The 20904-nt window shown below is 39.6% G+C and overlaps 2 protein-coding genes across 2 annotated transcripts; one reads left to right on the top strand and one right to left on the bottom strand.

The window, feature by feature from the left end:
- Positions 1-3120: 3120 nt before the first annotated feature.
- IFT74 (intraflagellar transport 74) lies at positions 3121-20664 on the bottom strand (the record flags this gene model as incomplete). Its single annotated transcript, XM_010159897.1, has 9 exons — positions 3121-3200; positions 4340-4380; positions 5026-5169; positions 5458-5520; positions 6496-6634; positions 18465-18526; positions 19827-19886; positions 20339-20399; positions 20566-20664. Coding segments are annotated over 9 exons (749 nt in total), but the record flags the coding sequence as incomplete, so codon positions are not given.
- On the top strand, positions 11437-17129 carry LRRC19 (leucine rich repeat containing 19). Its single transcript, XM_010159886.1, has 5 exons — positions 11437-11472; positions 12714-12806; positions 14638-15148; positions 15354-15563; positions 16804-17129. The coding sequence occupies exons 1-5, from the start codon at positions 11437-11439 to the stop codon at positions 17127-17129; spliced, it is 1176 nt and encodes a 391-aa protein (XP_010158188.1).
- Positions 20665-20904: the final 240 nt, after the last annotated feature.

Genomic DNA, 20904 nt, shown 5'->3' with positions numbered 1-20904 from the left:
CACTGAAAAGAGTCTGGCCCCATTCCCTTGACACCTCCCCTTCAGATACTGATGCATTGATGAGATCCACCCTCAGTCTTCTCTAGGCTCAGCCCCTCCTCATATGAGAGCTGCTCCATTCCCTTGATCATCTCCATAGCCCTCCACTGGACTCTCTCTGGTAGTTCCCTGTCTTTCTTGGACTGGGGAGCCCAGAACTGGACACAGCACTCCAGATGTGGCTTCACTAAGGCAGAGTAGAGGGGGAGGATGCCCTCTCTCAACCTGCTAGCCATACCATCCATTGGCCTTCGCCACAGGGCATGTGGCTGGCTCATGGCCAACTTGTTGTCCCTCAGGACTGACAGGCCCCTCTCTGTAGAGCTGCTCTCCAGCAGGTCAACACCCAGCCAGTATGGGTGCATGGGGTTAGTCCTCTCTTGCTGAACTTCGTTAGGTTCCTCTCCCCCAACTCTCCAGCCTGTCCAGCTCACACTGGATGGCAGCACAGCCTTCTGGCGTATCAGCCACTCCTCCCAGTTTGGTATCATCAGCAAACTTGCTGAGGGTACACTCTGTCCCATCACCCAGGTTGTTGGTGATGTTGAACAAGACTGGACCCAGTAGCGACCCCTGGGGAACACCGCTAGTCACAGGCCAGCAACTAGACTCCATGACCCTGATCCAAACCCTCTGAGCTCAGCCATTCAGCCAGGCCTCAATCCACCTCACTGTCCACTCATCTAACCCTCCTAAGCTTGCCTGTGAGGATGTTACGGGGGACAGTGTCCACAGCCTTGCTGAGGTCCAGACAGACAACATCCACTGCTCTCCCTCATCCACCCAGCCTGTCATGCCATCGCAGAAGGCTATGAGACTGGGCAAGCGTAATTTCCCCTTGGTGAATCTATGCTGACTACTCCCCATAAACTTCTCTTCCTTTACATGTTTAGAGATGACATCCAGGATGAGCTGTTCCATCACCTTTCCAGGGATGGAGTTGCAGCTGACTGGCCTGCAGTTTCCCGCATCTTCCTTCTTGCCCTTTTTGAAGACTAGCATGACACTGGCTTTCCTCCAGTCCTCAGGCACCTCTCCTGTTCTCCACAACCCTTCAAGGTGATGCAGAGCACTCGTGGATGCATCCCATCAGGGCCCATGAATTTGTGGATGTCAGATTTGCCTAGCTCAACCAAGGGACAGTCTTCTTTTCCAGGTTTTCTCCCTTACTTCCAGCATCTAGGATTCCTGAAAGCCAGCCTTAGCAGTAAAGCCTGATGCAAAGAAGGCATTCAGCAACTGCACCTTCTCTGCATCCTCCATCACCACAGCACACATTTTCCCTGGTCTTACTTTTGCTACTGATGTACTTAACGAAGTCCTTCTTATTGTCCTTGACATCCCTTGCCATGTTTAATTCCAAGTGAGTCTTAGCCTTCCTCACTGCATCCCTGCATATTCTGACAACATTTCTGTATACCTCCCAGATGGCCAGTCCCTTTTTCCACATTCTGTGAATTTTCTTTTTCCATTTAGGTTTTTCGAGAAGCTTGTTGTTCATCCATTCAGGTCTTCACCTCCTTTGCCTGAATTCCTGTTCACAGGGATGAACTGATCTGGAGCTTGGAGGATACGGTTGGCCTTCTGGGCTGCCAGCGCACACAGCCGGCTCACGTTCAGTTTTTCGTCCCCCAGTACCCCAAGTCCTTCTCGTCGGAGCTGCTCTCCATCCACTCTCCACCCAGCCTGTACTTGTGCTTGGGATTGCCCCAACCCAGGTGCAGGACCTTGCACTTGGCCTTGTTGAACTCCATGAGGTTGGCACAGTCCCACCTCTCCAGCCTGTCCAGGTCCCTCTGGATGCCATCCCTTCCCTCCAGCGTGTCGACCACGCCACACAGCTTGGTGTCGTCAGCAAACTTGCTGAGGGTTTTGAATACTATCCAGCTCTCTTGCACCCCCTTCCTTCTAGAGTCTTAGCCCAGGGGATTCCTCCAAGTAGGTCTTTGGAGAGGCCAGAGTCAGCTCTCCTGAATTCAAGGTTTGCAATTCTACTTTTTGCCCTGCTACGCCGGATCCTGAACTCCACTGTCTCATGGTCACTGCAGCCAAGGATACCCCCAACCTTCGCATCCCCCAGCTAGTCCTCCTTTGCATTTTGTAACGCATTTTGCATTTTGTAGTGCAAAAGATGAGAAACAGATGTATCAAGCATTTGTTTAGGGTCACTTTTGGAAATATTTGCCCACCTTGAAAAACTTTACAGCTAAATTTTACATTGATTGCCTGAGAAAAGGTATAAAAAAAAAAAAAAAGGATGCAAAGACATTAATTCATCAGTCCTATACAATTTAAATAACTTGTTACAAAGTTTTCCAGAATGTATGCATATATTTATTTAACTCCTACCCAAAAAAGATTCCTTATAATTAGAAGGTTTTCCATAGGATGAATTTCCATTTTAAGCAGAATCTTCCAGAGCTGCTGAGGGCCTATGCTCAAATAAGTTACTTCCTCCAGAGCCCTAACTTCCAGCACTAGGACAAATCCCAGCCTAACGTAGCCTAATGTACTACAGCAGCTGTTTGCTGGCAGTAAGTTTGTAAGCTAATGCCATTTGTGGGAGCTCCCAAACTCTTTTTCCAAAGATCAACACAAGAAATTTCAAAGACAGATAAAAATGTAGTACTGAATTCTGTCTCCTTTACACATTATTATTAAACATTCGCAATTCCACACTCACTGGCAGCGTATCGGATCATGTAAAAGGTAAAATAAATAAAAGCTTTGCTAAAGCTGAGCTGGTTCTGCAATGCTGCCAGACAGAGAAACTTCTATTCCTCAAGTAGTCCTAAAAATAAAACTGGGACACAAAACCAAACAGCTGTACTATTATTTTATATGGTAGTTCTACTACTCAACAAGAACTTGGTTGAGTGTGCCACTAAGGATGAGTCCTCCCCATTTCTCACATCTGGAAAGAGAAGTCTGCACCCTGAGACATAAAACCTCCTTCTGGTGCTGAATCACGGCCATTTTTATAAGCCTAAAAGTTTCAAGCTATTAATGTCCAAACCAATATGTGTTATACCACGAGCACATGCAGCGCTGCATACGCTGCTACAACTCCTGCCGTATTACCTTGATGATTCTCCAGATCCATATCAAGTCGCTGAATGACCTTTTTAAAATGGTTTGTTTTTTCTTTTACTTCTGTCAGCCTGACAAATAGGTAATGAAATCCAAGGTTAAAAAATTATTGTAAAGCACCTATTTTTTTTAGACAAAAATTGAGAGAAAAATCAAGAATAAAAATAGCAACCCAAAGTCTATCAAAACCAAGAGAATAGCAGGAGGATTGCTGTTATTATAAAAGGTATATTAAAGAACCTATCACTTCGGTCCCAGTATCTACTAAATATAAGTACTGCTGATGTTTTTTTATTAAAAAAATTTTTTTTGAGTCATCAGTAGTTCTTAACTTACTCAACTGATCCCTCTGCTGGTGGCGATACAGCTTTGCAGAGGTAAAACACTGGTGAAGTGCAACAAGGAACTGTATTCCTTAAAATTACCTACATGTTCACTACAACCGATTAAGAAATCACTGAGTTAAACACTGTATGGCATAAGAAATCGAACTGAGAAAGGAAATAAACTTAAAAATGTTTCTACATAAATTCGCAAATATATTTCTCTGTTCTTTCTTTCAAAAAAAATCTGCTATTATCCAATCAAAGATGCCAATGCAATAAAAATTAGCCAAAGTTCACAGCTGGGAATACCGCTTAAGAGAATTTAAAATTGTTTCCAGGAGTTCTCAGGAATTATCTCAATTCTTTTGTGAAGAGAGAAATCAAAGGGCTCAAAAGCACAAAAATATTGTACTGTTTTAACTTCTTCCCAGTTCATTACTATTTATTATAATATTTACCAGAGTTTCTGGTAACCTTCAGAAAGGTCCAGTACCCAAGAATCAAGAAGCAAGCCCCGTTATTCTTGAGAATGTAACTTTCTGTGAGCAACTTCGCACCTCTCAGGTTTTAAGACGTCCCAGATGAGCAGGTCTTATGACTGAATGTCGTCCAAGAAGTTTATGTCAGTGCTATTACCATTTTATAGCTTCAAGGCATGTTCATAAGGATAGGAAATATCTTATTATGCAGATCTAAATGTCCTATCACTACAGAAGTTGCTCAGCTGAAACAGATGGATATATTCTGTTCTCTGTGGAAGGCTACTGCTAGCGGAGTCTTGAAAGTGTGATGATGTTGTAGAAATCCATAGAAATACATGAATTCAACACTCTGTCTTTAGGGTCTAAATATAATCTGTAGCAACAGTAGAATGGATTACTCACTGTCTTTCCATGCTTGCTATTTCTTGACTATCGTCTTTAACCTATAAAAAAGCATAACACCTTTAACATATGAATCTACAAATGAAAAAAGGGATGTCAAAACCAATTTCTTAATTCAGTGTACAAAGACTAGAAACTCAGCATATGAAATCACAAACTTGCTGTCACACTGTGCGACAACACCTCTTCACTGAGGAAAAGTGGTGATACAACTTCAGTGTTAAGTCTTCCACACGTTCTCCTACTGTCTCAACACACATCTGAAAATCGGACACACTTATCAGTGCCATTCAGTCCAACAATCCATACAGTATATATGGACAGCTGCATAACACAGCACAGATCCTTATAAACTAAGTAAGCTCCTGGATTTGTATGCCTGCTCAGTACCTCTCAAGGATACTGCCTGGAGTTACGTTACAGAACTGTTCAACAGCATGGGTTTTCCCACACCAATGTGACTGATGGATTGGAACAAGTCAAACAGCTGACAAGCTGACTGTGCCAGTTTTGGTTCGACTGAACCTGAAATGTCCCATCCGGCCAATTCATTAACTGTTTTTAGTTCCAGTTGATTTGTGCTGCTTCAAGAGTACATAATGGCAAGATTTAACCCCAAGTATTTTTAGGTATTATCAGCCCTTAAAATATTGACTCAGAGAATCTTTTACACAATAACATCTTGCCTGCTTTAGTAATCTCTCTCTTTCCTCCTGTGGAGATTCCATGTTCTTATCCTCAGCAATCATTTGATCCCGACGTTCCTTGAGCTCATGGAGCTTTTCATACAGCCGCACAGCCTCCTGTTTCACCTGGGAGTGTGCTATTTCCTGTTGGGAAAAGCAAACAACTGCTGGCTATTTTCAGATGGCAAAAGAGCATTGAAAAAATTATGCTTTAGTTAAGCAACACTTACCTATACATCGAGAGTGAAGCTTATTTGTTACAAACACTACAGACACAGTATAAACAATAAACTTTATAATCCATATTCTCAACATTGTACTGTCTGGAATGGAATATCTCAGCTGCTTCTTATAGGTATTTTTCTACTATATTGTTTTTTACACTAGAGTTCAGCAAAGATTGGTACAGAGATCACTTGTTATCATACATACAGCTCTTAGAGCCTCCTCCTTCACATTTAGTGCATCCAATTCTTGCTGTTGAACAACCAATTCCTAGAGAGGAAAAAAATGCAAAATTCAGATAAAAATTATTACTTGATAAGATTACTTTTTTGTTCTGCCACTCAGTATTATAAAATGCTGTATAACATCTCACTGCTGCTCTTAAACATTCAAAAGACAAGACTGTGTCCAGCTTCTCCAACTCAGATATAATAGCCACATAGGTTCAGCTTTTCCAATAAATTCTTATCATTGTTGCTTGCAGTGGGGCTGCAACAAAAACTGTTTGCCCTTTTTCCACTATTTTTCTTAAAATCAGTACTGAGTGTGGTATTTTTCACTTCCATTTCAAGAGTTTAAAGTCAGATTCAGCTCATTCTAAGACAGCTGGGAAGCATTGGTCTCGAGAGATGCCTATCTCTGTACAGGCTATAGAGAGGAACTTTCTAAGACTATATGCCTGAAGCTAGATGATCCCAGAGAACCTGTTTCAATTGATATATTAATTAATCTATTTCAATTAATTGCACTGATTTTGTAGGATTAGTGAAGTCACAAAAATTTATAAAGCCCAATTAATTTTTCTGATACATTCAGATGTACAACAAGAACAACAAAAAACTTGAGTCAGATTCAGTTCTGTACACAGGAAGAAAACATTCTACTCAAGTGAACTTAAAAACGTGCTGGGGTTTTTTTTTTTCCCCTTTTTGCTTGCTGTTTACACATGATGAAACATCTAAGCACTACAGTGGCTCTTAAAAATCTGCATGTCACTCCTCAAATTTAAATGCAAAATGATGAACGTCATTTGTCCTTAAAATAAGAAATATGAAAAGGCAAAATATTTGGTTGTAATCTATTTCTCTATTTTTTTTTCAGGCACTTCTACAACTGATTAAGGTACCAGCAAGTTTTTTTATTGTATTACTCCCTTCTCAAGCTCCTTAATATTTAAATCGCATCTGAAACCAATGGAGCCAGAGTGAGAAGCATTTTAGGTTAAGTACAATGAAACCAACCAACCTGGGAGAGTTTTTCATTTGCAGCCTTCATCTCCATATATTTAGCTTGATTTTCCTGTGACATGTCTTTTATTATGTCATCTGCTACAACCTTTTCCCGTTCAATATCTTCTTCTACACCTTGAATTAACTTTTCTGTGCTGTAAAAATAGAATGGTTTTGTAACTTTTACTAGTTGATATGCATTTTAAGCACCTATTTCCAATTGTAGTATTCCTTCAGCCTCACTGAAATGATCCTTTAACACAAAAAATCCAGTCACCTGCTTGTATCTGATATTCTTGGAGCTGGAATAGCTGCACAAGAATTCACACCACGGAGTGCAGAAGATGAAGAATTCTTTGCCCTTAAGAGTACGCACACAGTACTTTCCAACACCCCCACCCTGTCTGCCTGCAGAGTCTACAACACTGGCAAAAGCATACTACCCTCTCTCAGTTGCTCTCAATCAGTGAATTCCTGGAATAAGACCAGGCAGTTTGAAATAAAGATGCTGGTATGAGATTTGTGAATGCACATAAAGAAAACGTATATAGATCCCGGGACTTGACGGTATTGGATAATGATGATACCATCACTTTCTCTTAGCAATGAACTGTCGGATTCCTTAAGAATGGAGAGCGGCTTCAGAGTCTTAGGCAGCGTGGAGATTCTTAACCATGCAAGAACTATTAAATTAGATATTCCTAACAGTCTTGATTCATGACTTTAATCTCATTAGGAAATCAATGGGCTGCAACCACACAAACTTCTCTACCACCACAGCTATGGAGAGCTACAAGCAAATGCATCAGCAGATTCTAGGACGGCACAAGGAGCTGTTCTCACTGTTTCATATAACGTCTGGCCATTTTTATGAAAGTCTTGAAAGCTAGAGAGTCAGTCTGACAACACAGCTGAAGATACAGGAAATTAACACACACCCCTGAGAACCTGAAGGGTGCACCTTCTTTCCCTTCACAGTTCACTTCACAGAATGATTATTTCCACTTCACAGAAAGGTTATTTAAACTGTTTGCTTGTTTCCAGAGTGACTTCTGCTATTAAGAATGATAAAACCAGCCACAGTACCTTCCTTCAGGACCTTTTTACTTCTATTTTTCATTAACACTTCCCGAGTTGCAAGATGCCAAAAATTTTAAATTGTGCAACTGATAGTATCAGATCAAAAACTGCAGCAAAGAACATCCTCAGGCTTAAAAAATGATGCAAAATTGCAGGATTGCACAAGAATAATCCCAGGGTAAGGTAACAATGAAAATTTCACAGAAGCAGATTAGAGCTGATGTTGCAATGGACTTCTGAAGGTCAGTTAGTCCAGCCCCACTACTCAAACTATGGTCACCTAGAACATGTTGTCAGTGTCTTTTTCAGGCAGGTTTTGAGAATCTTGAATGATGGGGACCCCACAACCTGTCTGGGCAATATTTTGAAGTTTGGCCACTCTTACAGCAAAAAGTTTTTTCTCACGTTTAAATGGAATTTCCTGTTCTTCAATTTGCAGCCACTGCCTCTTCCCTCCCGCCCTTAGGTCTGTTCACTGAGAAGAGACCAGCTCCATTTTCTTGAATCCTGTCCATCAGGTATTGTCTTTGATAAAATACCCATTAAGCCTTCTCTTCAAGAGATTAAACAATTGCAGCTCCCTAAGCCTTTCCTCAGTTTTTAGGAATTCTTAAAAGAGACTCGAAAGTGTAACTAGTCTTTCCACTGGCTTCGAGAAAGATTCATCCCAGCAATCTCAGGACTTTGAGTGGAAATTCTGTCAGGTTACCAACCCATGCTGCCAAGATGCTTTGGAGCCTGATGATGAGGAAAGAGATGATGTTGCACTTTCTGTGGCAAATTGCAGTGCACTGGGACTGCCCAAGAAATACTGGACAGTTGTAAGATAACATTAGATGGAACACCCTCTCGAGAGGAAAAAAATCTTTGGACCCAGACTGAAGAATGAGGCCCTCACTGTAAGTACAACCAGTTTATAAATGGATAATCATGTTATGCCTGCTAGTGAAAAGGCGTCATTTTTTAAGTGAAGCATGTTCTTAAGCTATGAGAGCAGTTTGATTCAAGACCCTCTGGAAGGTACAGAACTGGAAGATGACATGGGTATTCACATTGCTTCTTTATTGGAAGCTCCTCATCCCTTCAGTCTGAACCTATGAAAGCTGTTGCAAGGTCTCAGCAGTGACAGTTTCTCTCAATTCAAGCTCAGCTGAAGACACGGCAGGATAAAAACAGAGAATTTGCAAGGAAGAATTCAAGAAAACATTAAGGTTGCTAATTTCCAGAAAAAAAATGTCCACACTACATGTAATTCACCCAGAAAGACTGTCAGTACTGATCACAGGGAGCTTGTCTTTACAAACAGGATGCCTTTTCCTGGAGATCACTGGGGTGTTTAGGGAGAGAGAGAATACCGCTTGCTACATTTTCCTGCCTTTCAAAACACCTCGTGGAAGCAGCTGCCACCGCTGAGGGCAGTGGTGACTCCAAGCTCTAGTGGATTCTTCTCATCTGTGCTTGAAGCTGCAATTTTGCATGGCAGGGTAAGGAAAGAAAGCCTACTTTTCCAGCCTCACCAACGTAAGGTGGGTGTGGGCACACTACAGAGCAGCCTCTTTACCTGAGACGAGTCTCTCTTTCTTATGACTCCTGGATAAATACTTAAAGGTGATCCAGCATGTGTTTGAGACTAGACTTGTGCTTGACTTAGCTGTGATGCATCTTCTCCGCTGGAAACCTTCTGACAGAAGGTGATTTTCTAAGACGCAATGAAAATATCTGCAATGTCTGTCACAGGAAGACAATTCATGGCAAGTCATTTGACCGCAGGTGAAGCTGAATCACGGATGAGGCTTGGAAAAGTTGCAGAATGTTCGGAGATATTAAGCAAAAAATCAAAGCGGTGATAACATCAAAGAGGGATAGTGAAGAAAAGTGGTTTCTACAGCCACATATTTGAGAGGAATGGATAGTAAGACTGAAGCGTGCTCTGGTTTCATGCTGTGCACTGGAAAAAATGAGGCTTAGAGAATGAGCAAGAAACAACTTATTGGACAAAGTGTTTGTGTGTCAATATAATCCCGACTTCAACCTGCATACAGACATTCTCCCAGCCAAAGCAAGTATATTTGTTTATAGAATTTCTCCCTGAAACATAGCCCATGTAACAGATACGTAAGTGCTTGTAACTCTTCGGAAGTGATAAGCTTTATATACCACACCCTGCAGCTCCTCTGATTCTGATGTTTCCAAAACACCAGAATACAACACGGATTTAACTAACTACTAGAGATCTGTACTTCAGTATGCAAATATCAGGAAATTTTCTTCATTTCATGGCAGATCGCATAAAAAATGCAAGTCTTCTTCTGTCCCCAGCATTTCTTTAGTTGTTTATAACGCAACTTGCTTGTAAATTCCCAGTGGCATTTTAACTCAGTGCTTCCTATGTGATCTGGAACTTGACACTAGAGCATACTACTATTAGACTTCCCTATTGGCTGCACATCCAATTAAATCCGAGATGATTATAAGGAGTTGCTCAACCTAGTCAATCTTTTGCTAAGGATTTTCTAAGTTTATTATTTTTTACACTGCCTGCTTATTCATCAGGTACAAAGGTTGAACAAAAACAAAGTGCTGTTGCACCATATTGTTTCTTGTCAGTGCGCTGAAAACTCTACACATGTGTACATAGGCTGCCGCTGGGAAGCAACAGAAAGGTAAGACCCTTGGCACATCTTTTTCAAAATGTAATCAAAGATCTTTTATTATAACTTTGATGCCAGATTGAAAACAAATACATCTGGAGATACATTAAAAGTTCAGGGATTACTACGAACCCTGGACATGCCAAGTTTTTAAGTAAACTGTACTTCAGTAGACAGTCAGTGAACAGTCTGTTTCTTCTCTGAAAACCAGACCATCTCATCATATGAATTCCATTACCTCCCCACATCTGCCTTTTTCTTCACAAATGCAAGAAAAACAATAGGAATTACATTACTATTAAATGATAAAATCTTCAAAAGTTGTCTGGGGAACACTTTCTAAGAAAACATTTGTATTTACAAGGAAATGGCACCTACCGCCAGTGTATTGCCAGGCTCGGTTTGGTTCCAAAGCAATTACTTGAAACAGCATTCCTTAATGTCTGGTTTTAGGAAAAAGCTAAACTGCAATTAAAATTACAGATGCTTTCCTGTTCTAACCCTGATTATATGGGTTCCCACACACACAATGCAGGAAACCAAGTTTGTAGGAAAGTCCCTAACTTTTCGGTACAAGCTAAAGAATAGGAACTATGTTTCTGACATAGGCATATGTAGGGTGAATTTTTAGACAGGAAGATGATTTTTCCAGTTAATGGCATTCCAATGAGACATGTTAATGTTTTGTTTGAAGTTCTGAAAAACTTTTAAATTCACTTTTATTTTCAACTCGATTGTTACCGATTAACTTACAGGCTAACTTGTAAAATAATATTTTAATATACTTTTTCTACCAGTAAAGACAGCATTTTTCTTGAAATCTGCAAACTATAATAATACTATTAATCCATGTTTCTAGATTGCCTGGTTAAGTCCCACCCTGTTTCTGAACACCCTGGAAGCTTGGTATCTTTAAGGTCCAAGTACACCACAAGACCCAACTATTAACATAGTCGGTATCAGGAATTCTCAAACTGCATCATGTTTTCCACTAGCAATACACAAAATGTCTCCAAAATGTGTGCAGGCCTCCAGCCCCATCGCTGACAAGAACAATAGCTAATACAGAACATAATACCACAGTGGTTGCTTCTAGCACCCCTTATCCCTGCCACTGATAATGTCTAACAAAAAGCTTTATGAACCCTTTTTGTATTTAATGTAAATTTGCAACAGCAGTAGAAATGCACAGTGTCAGTGGAATTTATCCTCTTTTTCTTTCTAAGATGTCAGTAAGTTTCCAGGCTGATTCAGTCAATGAGGTCAGTGCACAGCAGCAATCAATTAGACGTGACCAATTAGTTCGGTACTCCATGCTGATCACCTGGCACAATATGTAAAGATTGTTGGAGTTCTTTTAAATCTGACTGGCTGCCTGTATTCGGCATTGTTCGTGCAATTGAACCTCGTTATGTAATTTCCCCCACTCTTCTCTGTTAAACTCAGTGAACTCTACAGCTCAGGATACAATAGGCACACTAAACAACTACCTTATCTCTTGGATCTTTTTTAAATCTGGACGATAGGAATCTGGGAAGAAGATGCTGAGGTTCATTTATGCCACTATCTTTTCTCTTCAGATGCTTAAGAAAAAATTGAATTCAAGTCTGGCATAAAAAGGGACTGATTTAACATCTGACAGAGATGGTTTAACATCCCTGTTCCAAATGAGTAGATCTTGCAAACAATGCCTGATTCAAAGGGGATGGATAAGTGACACTGCCTCTGAGAGCAGCTAACATCACAGTGAATACCGTTTCTCAGAAAAGCTTTCCTGGCTCTCAAAAATTATAGTTCAAATCTGTACAAATACTCCAGCACAAGAGATTGAACCATGTTTCCTCAGTTCCAAAGATCAGAGCAACAAGTACACCTTCATAATACAGAGGTCCAGGTTTATGTCATATGATATATGTTATATTATGGATAATAGAGAGATTAGAAAACCAATCTACTAATTAAAAAAAAATCACAGAAACCATTTGATAACTTGCATAAGAACACAAGAGAAATCTGACTGGATAAACCGACAATCCGTCTAGTACAGTGTTCTGCCTCTGTCAGTAGTGACTAGAGAAATTATTCAGAGAGCATGCAAGCTTGAATATGTTTTACAGTTTATTCCCATCACAGTTTTCCAGCACCCGTAATTGCTTTAACAGGGATATGAATGAGCACATCCCTGCCTATTCGTTTTATCCATCTGTCTAAATCGTTGTCTGTTAACTTGTCTAATCAATCCCTTTTCTATTAGCTGATACAGGCTGCTCACTGGATTTTAGGTTTGGGTCCACGAAGTGAAAGCTGAACGCATTAGTTCTGATAACCTATGTTTTTCCTCTTCATTTTATATTTATCTATTTCATATTTATATATATCTATGTAGAACAACATCTATTAAATTATTGTTGCAATAACTCTATCTATTAATGTGTTAAACTACCACTAGAGAAAACACTGGTATTCTGGTCTTGGTATACAGAAATGTTGGGTTTTTTGCTAGGTTCTAAACATGAAACTCTATTGGCTTGTGATCTGGGCTGGAACACTGGTTTTGGATCCAGTCACTGCTGACTGCAACATCACTTCTCAAACGGTAGGTTTTCTGTGTATGTAAATTACGCTTATTTTTGAAAGTTCCACTAGAAGCTAATGACATTTTAAAATCTGCCTTGTAAATATAAAATTCCTGAAGAAAGAAGCACAGAGACAAATAAGAAGGTGTGGTTTTCTGCAAAATGGACAACTAGCTGCTGGCAGTCATTGTCAGTGGGTGAAGGAGACAGAAACATAGAATCATAGAACCATAGAATGGTTTGGGTTGGAAGGGACCTTAAAGACCATCCAGTTCCAACCCCCCTGCCATGGGCAGGGACACCTTCCACTAGACCAGGTTGCTCCAAGCTTCATCCAGCCTGGCCTTGAAGATGGACAGGGATGGGGCAGATGGTTTTAAATCTCAGTCAAATGTCTCTGCAGGCAACAGGAGTGCCTCCTTTACCTGTTTGGAACAGGCCTATAAAATCAACAGTTATTTGGACAAGGCCCACTTCTGCTCAAGTTAGAGAGATTTATTGAGTTAACACTTTGCCCAAGTCAGTCCAAATGTATAGAAAGAAATTTTAGAGGTTTTTTCAGAGATTAATTTAATGGATTTTTTATTTATTGGGGAATGGAGGGGAAGGAAGAAGTCTTGATTAACAGTTAAGTGATAAAACTGGTACTGCACTATTTGATCTGATGCACCGTCTATATGTCCAGTACTGTGTCTACTGCTTCTTCATCTTCGAGACAAAGATGAGGAACAAAAAAACATGCAATGAGTATATATGAGTAGAAAACACACTCCATCTACATTTGTTTTTAAATAAGTTATCTAGCCTCAATCTGGCCACAGCAGTAACCAGCTGAACATAGGCTACTTATTTAGGAAGAGAGATGACACAACCAATCTGTTTCTAGGACTCAGAATCTCCTTTAAAGCCAGTTCAAGAATTGTGACACTAAACTGTGGTCAGCAGTGATGAACACATCCCTGGATGCCCCATCCCTGGAAGTGTCCAAGGCGAGGCTGGATGAGGCTTGGAGCAACCTGGTCTAGTGGAAGGTGTCCCTGCCCATGGCAGGGGGTTGGAACTGGGTGATATTTAAGGTCCCTTCCAACCCAAACCATTCTGTGATTGTATGATACATATACATATAAAGAAATCAGCTTTTCTCAGAAAACAAAAATGTTTCAAGGTATTGAAAGTGAGCACTCTCAAACCTGAAAAGACTGCAGCTATGCTAAACTTCAACTCAGAACACCAAAATGAATTTAAGTGCTACGTTTATAATAAAATATATACTAAGTGTTTTCATGAAGGTCTGCTCCAAAGATGTTTGAAGGAATAAACATAGAATCATAGAATGGTTAGGGTTGGAACAACATAGTTGTTTTTAAAACAAAACAATACATTTGAAAGAGCATATCTGAATTAATTTTTAGTCTTGAATCCACTTAGTCTATGACACCTTTTCAGATTATGTGAGAAAGGAATCCTTTTTCTACCCAGCCAACCTTCACACAGAAATCTGAAACAGACAGCACTACTAATTCCAAAATACCATTCCAAACTGGTTATATTTGGGATGATCACCACATAAAGAGCCTTGCATCTCAAACAGAGTTTAAGCACCAAGTGATCTGGAACCTCAGATCTCTACACACTATGAGGATTCACTCCCCTGTATCAGCAAGACGCAAGTATATTAAGAAAAACACGAATAAATTTGCATGATGAGCAGTAGAACTTTTCTTTTAAAGTCCTGGCATTGACAAAGACAAGAAAGAATTTTCATGCCCTTAATAGTCATCACTGAGCCACCTTCATCACCAAACTTCCCTACAGTATTTAATTGTTGACATTCTCTTTTTTTTCCAACAGGTCACTTGTGAGGACTCTGGAAAGAACCTCTCTAATATCCCCATTAATGTTTTCCAAAACATTACTAAATTAAGCCTCAAAAATAATAAAATCACTTTAAATGATAGTGACAAAATGATTCTTTCAGGTTTTGTTAACCTCATTGAACTGTATTTGAATGAAAACATAATTACCACACTGTATAATAACAGCTTCTGCAATCTGACAAATCTCGTAATTCTGGATATCAGCAACAATCATATCAGCACAGTTCAGAAGGCAGCATTTGCAGGATTAAATCAGCTGTCAGTGTTGAATCTATCTTATAACATGATTACTGAACTAGATTCATATGTATTTACTTCTCTGAAAAGACTGAAAGTTTTAGATCTACAGTATAACTTTCTGAAATCTTTTCATATAAAATCATCTTTTAGACTGATTAAAATAGTTTTAGCTGGCAACCCATGGAGCTGCTCCTGTGACCTCCTTGATTTACAGATATGGCTAACGGCCTCCAATGTGACAATGGGTAAGTTTTGGTGAGAGCAGCATCTCATACTTGTCTTCATCAAACAGCTTTATCTTGGGGTTTGTTTTTCTGCATGTGGATAACATCCACCATCAACTTACTTGTATTTTGCAGTAATACATTAGTTATCCATGAATTTTTTTTTTAATTCGAGTGCAAATTAATTAGCAGTATCTCATAGCCCTTCCACTACTCACATTCACAGAAAATGAAAACAGCACTACATGTACGTTCCCAGACACCAAGAAAAAATTCTCCATCAAGACGGCAGCTATCCAGCCACCTGACTGCATAACTGAAAACGCTCCTCTAGAGAACACTGTAACTCCCACTCCCACCATTAAGCTCCAAAGAGGTCACTTTCTAACAACCGTGACTCCAAACAACATCACCGGAAACAATGGAACACATGCAGGTAATATACTGATTTTTCACTTTACTGCTTACAAGCCGTTTGATTTGCTGTTCCACAATTTCATTCTGCTTTGTACTCCCAGAACACTACTTCTTCCGTAAAAGTCAGGGCTATGGAACAAGCGTATTTCCAGGTTTTGGTAATCCATACACACCTTATGGTGAATGTTCACCACTGCTGAATGGGTGTTCAAAAAGGATAAACCACACCTGAATTCTTACATGATACGACAAACCGATGATGAAATTTCAAAGGCTTGAAATTCAGATAATTGTCCAGCTCTCTGCCTAAAGAAATTAGGGAAGCATCTTTTAAAAAAGTTCAATTACTTTTTCCAAACTAACTGCTTTCTAGGTGTAGCTGTCTTCGTAAAATGTGGAAGACCGAGTCTATTCCTTTCACTCCTGTCCTTGACTGCATTCAGTGTGAAGGACATGCATGTGCCCATCCCATATGCTTTGAGAATTTCAGTCATAGCCTCCTTATTTTTCCCCACCTTTAGATGTTAATTCCATCATAACTCTGCAATACTCTAGCTTTGCTTTTGGTGATGTCTGGTTTTCCCCCTTACATGCAAATTAAGGTGGTTCTCCACTCTTCCATAAGGAAGTGCTTTACTTCTTGCTAAAGCAGAAGAAATATCCATCTCCAGATACATACACAAATCATAAGCCACCACTGCCACACATTTCTTTTGCAGTAGCAGCTATAATCTATTTTAGGACAGTGGCCAGCACACAAAAAAAAGCTTCTAATTAAAGACTACAGGCAACTACAGTCTACTGAATTTTTTATTATCACACAAATACAATTGAGAGAGTGCTGACATCATTATCATACAGAAATCTAAGCCTGGAAAATAGAATTGGAAGTAAATTACTGTTGGTTTTCTTTTCCAAAGCCTAAACTTAGCATTTAGATTTTGAAAAAAATGGTTATTTTATCTGTTATATATCCCCAGAATTTTATCTGGCCCTGAAAGTATTACTTATTTTTGATAAGTATGCATGCTGGACTTAATATTGCTAGGAAATTCAAGATGTGTATGTATTTTTGGTCTGAGTGATGTTATGGACTCCCCACCATGACAGCAGTAACATTCTGCTACATCTCTAGAGACACTCAGTAACGCCCCTATCATTGTTTGTGTTCTCAATATAACTATGAAAAAATCATACTAGAGTTGTTGCTGGTATTCCTCATGGAGATGACTCTTCTTTTTTCCCTGTCTCTTTTAAAGAGTTACCACTTCTTGGCAAAAGTTGGACCTTCCTAGCGGGTGTTCTAGGGTTTGTCCTAGGCACTACACTCCTGATTTTTACGGCTACCAAGTGCCCGACCTGGTATCGCTATTTGATCAGCTACAGTCACCGTCGTCTGGAAGAAAATGACTCGGAGATGTTTGAACAGGAGTTCTCAGCTGACATGAGATCCTCTCCTACAGCGCTGGGTACAGACAATGAAGATCCCATAGTAATATTTGAGAAAATTCAGGCACTGGGGCCTGTAGAAGATGGATTTATTGAGGATAAATACATAGATCCTTACCTAACAGAGCAGAGTTAATGTCCTAAACAACGGACGATGAACTGACTTTTCAAAACTGTAGTACACTTGCACTTCCATATTACACTCCTTATGTACAATACAAAATGAAGCTAAGCAGACCATCTCCTTTCATCTCGTCAAATCCCTAACAACGTATTGCTGCCAGAAACGCGAAGCTAAACAGTGTGGCGATGTGCGCGCATTAGCGTCACAACAGGTATTTCAAAACATGCAAAAAATACTTGTAATCCATCTTTTATAAAAACCTATTGGGTTATTCATAGCGGGAGGGGAAAGCCTACTATGTATTGCTTAACATGAACAGGTCTTTACAAATCAGCTTGCGAAACCAGCATGATCACTAATGCTTTGTATGTGAAGAAGGCCAGAGAGCAAGAATAATTTCTCTGAAATGTCGAAGCAGACCACAGCCAGACTGGGGACTGAATCCAAATCAACGGTGTCACAGCTCAGTAGTCCGTTAGGCAAAACTAACACAGGCAGAGAACTGAGCATTTAGGTCGTGGGTTTTTTTAACTGATTCAGCGAGCAAGAAAGTCCAACTGCTCCATTCCCATAAATATTTCTACAGAGTACAATGATAAATTATCATTACCACATATCTAATGCCTTTATGCCTCAGTTTGCTACCAAGTCTTTTCTCTTCATAGTTTCTTACCACTTAAAAATGCATTCAGGGGTAGAATAGACATATTTGTGAGCTGCTGAAAACTGCAGTATTACTGAAAAGTGATTTAATAGCAAATGGTAAACCGTTAAAAGTGCTTATTTATAGATAAAATCCCACCGTTGACATAGCTCTTACTGGCAACAAGAAGGATCGCAGCTCTTTCTCCTGCGCATCTCTTGCCCCTATATCAAGCATCTCAGAAACTCAGCCTATCACCATGCAAGTCATTCTCATGGATTACAAGTTCTTACTGCAAGCATCTCACTGTCCCCATCTTCCACTCCACACAGCCTTACCTTACCAGACAGGAATCTCAGTTCTAGTGCCTACTTCTGTGTGCTTTCCCAACGCTGCTACTCCACAACCCAACCCACAAAACTCAGGAACTTGCAGCACAGTTGCCAAAGGAAAGAAGGCTCAACTGCCACCTAACTCCTCCGGGATGGCATGGCAAGTAACTCCACAGCAGTTAATCAGAGGAGTTTACAGCTGTGATCTCCAACTGCAGCCTGGACCTGACGTATCATCCTGAAATTGCTCAGGTGTCCATTGTGGCATACATCGCACTGCTAAGGAACTCCTGAATTAGGAAGCACCTCAATTTTGCTAAGCTCAGTTATTATTTTAACAGTTTTGGAGAAGCATACAGTTCACGTACTTACGCTTGTCTTTCTGTGAAAATTTTGTCCACACTCTGAGCGTCTCGGTCATTCTGAACCTTTAACTTAAAAAAAAAAAAAAAGATATTTTGATATATTATGTAATAATAAAGATGCAGATTTCATACACAAATTCAGTGTTTCCTTTAAATAAGCAAGAACTGCTCAGAATGCAGTAGAGGAAGGAGCAGCAGAGCCTGCCTGCTCCAGAGGTTTTTCGCAGTTGATACTGAAGAAAGACCTCCTGAAACTGCATTCTTCCACTGGAAACCAAAGTGAGTAAGAAGGCATCTCTGTATTTGAAGAAGAAATACAAACACGTTTGTCACAATCAATTAACTTACTATTACTGTGGCATCTACTACTGGCACACTGAGACAAATACTGCTTAAGCCTACAAACAAAACGAAAACATAACACTGGCAAAGTATTCTTCTCTATGACACGGACATTATGACTTCATTCTTATCAAACACAGGGCTAAAAAATTTGTTTTGACCAAGAAATACCTAGGTGTTTTTTCAAGCTACCAAAATAACCTTTTCTAAAACTGGTTTCTTTTGCTTATGGACAAAGTAATCATAAGAAAAGGAACATGCTGAATGACAATGATGCCTTAATACTTAGAGGTACACTAACTGTGTTAGAAAATTAAAAAAAAAAAAAGGAAGAACAAAGTTAATTAGTCTTGTAGTCGGCCGTGTCAGAGACCTATTTAATATGTATTTGCAGTTTAAAAGGCATAAGACAAAAGAGGTATGAATTTCCAGAAGACCAGGCAGCTTTAAAGGCAGTGCATTCTAGTGAATTTGCCTTTCATTAGCGTACTATGCTTCCAAGTAAAATAAAGAATATATTGTAATACTCATCATTTGGGTTGGGATAACAGCCTTCTCAAATCTAAACCACAGAAAACTATTGTGGGGCTATTGTTAATGCAACACTTCAGACAACAGCCTCACTACAAACATGTTGTTGGTATCAGAGAGTCACAAAATGGTTTGGGTAGGAGAGCTGGGGTTGTTCAGCCTGGAGAACACTCCAGGGAGACCTTACTACAGCCTTTAGTACCTGAAGGAGCTACAAGAAAGTTGGGGGGGACTTTTTACAAGGACATTTAGTGATAAGACAAGAGATAATGGCTTTAAGCTAAAAATGAGTAGATTTAGGTTAGACATAAGAAAGAAATTCTTCACTAAGAGGGTAGTGAGACACTGGAACAGGCTGCATGGTTAATAACTGGAAAAAATAGGGGTACATTTTAAATTAGTGCTATGCTTTTTTTATGCATGTCGTGTTCGAAGCACCAAGAATGTAACACACAGCACTTCACTGCTAAAACATAGCACATCTCCTAATTCTTACCATATTGTAGTCTCGAATCACCTCTGCCATATCTGTACTGGTGTTAAGTATATCCACAACCTGAAATGAGACAAAATTCCAACCTGTTACTACTACTCTCCTTTTTAATTGCACACAAAAAGACCCCAGAGAAATAGGTAGCAACTCACAAGGCACTCATGAAAACTCTGCAATTTTCTGTTATTGCAAATGGAAAAAAGATGATTTGGAAATCTTAATAGATGACATGCAATTTTCAGAAGTAATCCTCTTTAAATGCAGCACAAATATCACAGCACTGATTTCTTAAATCCATTTGCAACTGCTTCTCCTAATGCATACTACACTTTTTTCCTTTTATGGTTTCCTTAGTTTCCACCTTTTTCCTCTCCAATAAACATAAGAAAGGAAGAATTAACTAGTACATTTTCACATAGAAGTGCCAGCAAAAAGATGCTGAAATAAAGGAAAAGCAGTACCAAGTAAACATGAGAAGGGAGACCATTTGGTATCAAAAGCTGACAGCAGCATACCATGTTGTAGTCTGCTAGCTGACCTTGAAATTCTTTGATTTCACCAGCTAGAGCCTCTGCCCTAAATACAAAACAAAAAGCCAAACTTAGTCTGGGGAGATTGATGTATGTAAAACTAAAATAATGAAAAAAGGAATTCTTAGATGGTTCCTTGAAGCCTGCACAATACACAAGAATTATCTTGTGACTGAGAAAGTAAGCACTGCATTAGCTGCAATAGGTCTCACCGTTTTTCATATGACAAGTAGACAGATTTCTCTTGCTTGTACACTTCTACTTCTTCCTGCAGCTTGCTAATTTCTGTTGTGAGTTCATTTGTTTTGCTTCTGCAAAAAAATAAACAAAAAAAAGAATCATTAACACTTGAAAGTAAAAATAAAACACAGAAAGAACAAAAATTATAATTTATTACAAGAATTGTGCAATCAGTGTATCCTTCTCACATGGCACCATGTTTCAAACCAGTATTTCAAAGAAGAGTAGCATAAATGATGACAAAAGCAGAGTGGTTCTATCAGATAAAATCGTTAAGTACTTGCTAGAAAACCTGGATATGAAATAAAGCA

Source organism: Eurypyga helias, unplaced genomic scaffold (assembly GCF_000690775.1).
Source record: "Eurypyga helias isolate BGI_N326 unplaced genomic scaffold, ASM69077v1 scaffold871, whole genome shotgun sequence".
Lineage (NCBI taxonomy): Eukaryota > Metazoa > Chordata > Aves > Eurypygiformes > Eurypygidae > Eurypyga > Eurypyga helias.
The sequence above is the reverse complement of the archived record's forward strand: the minus strand, read 5'-3'. Positions and strand labels throughout refer to the sequence as shown.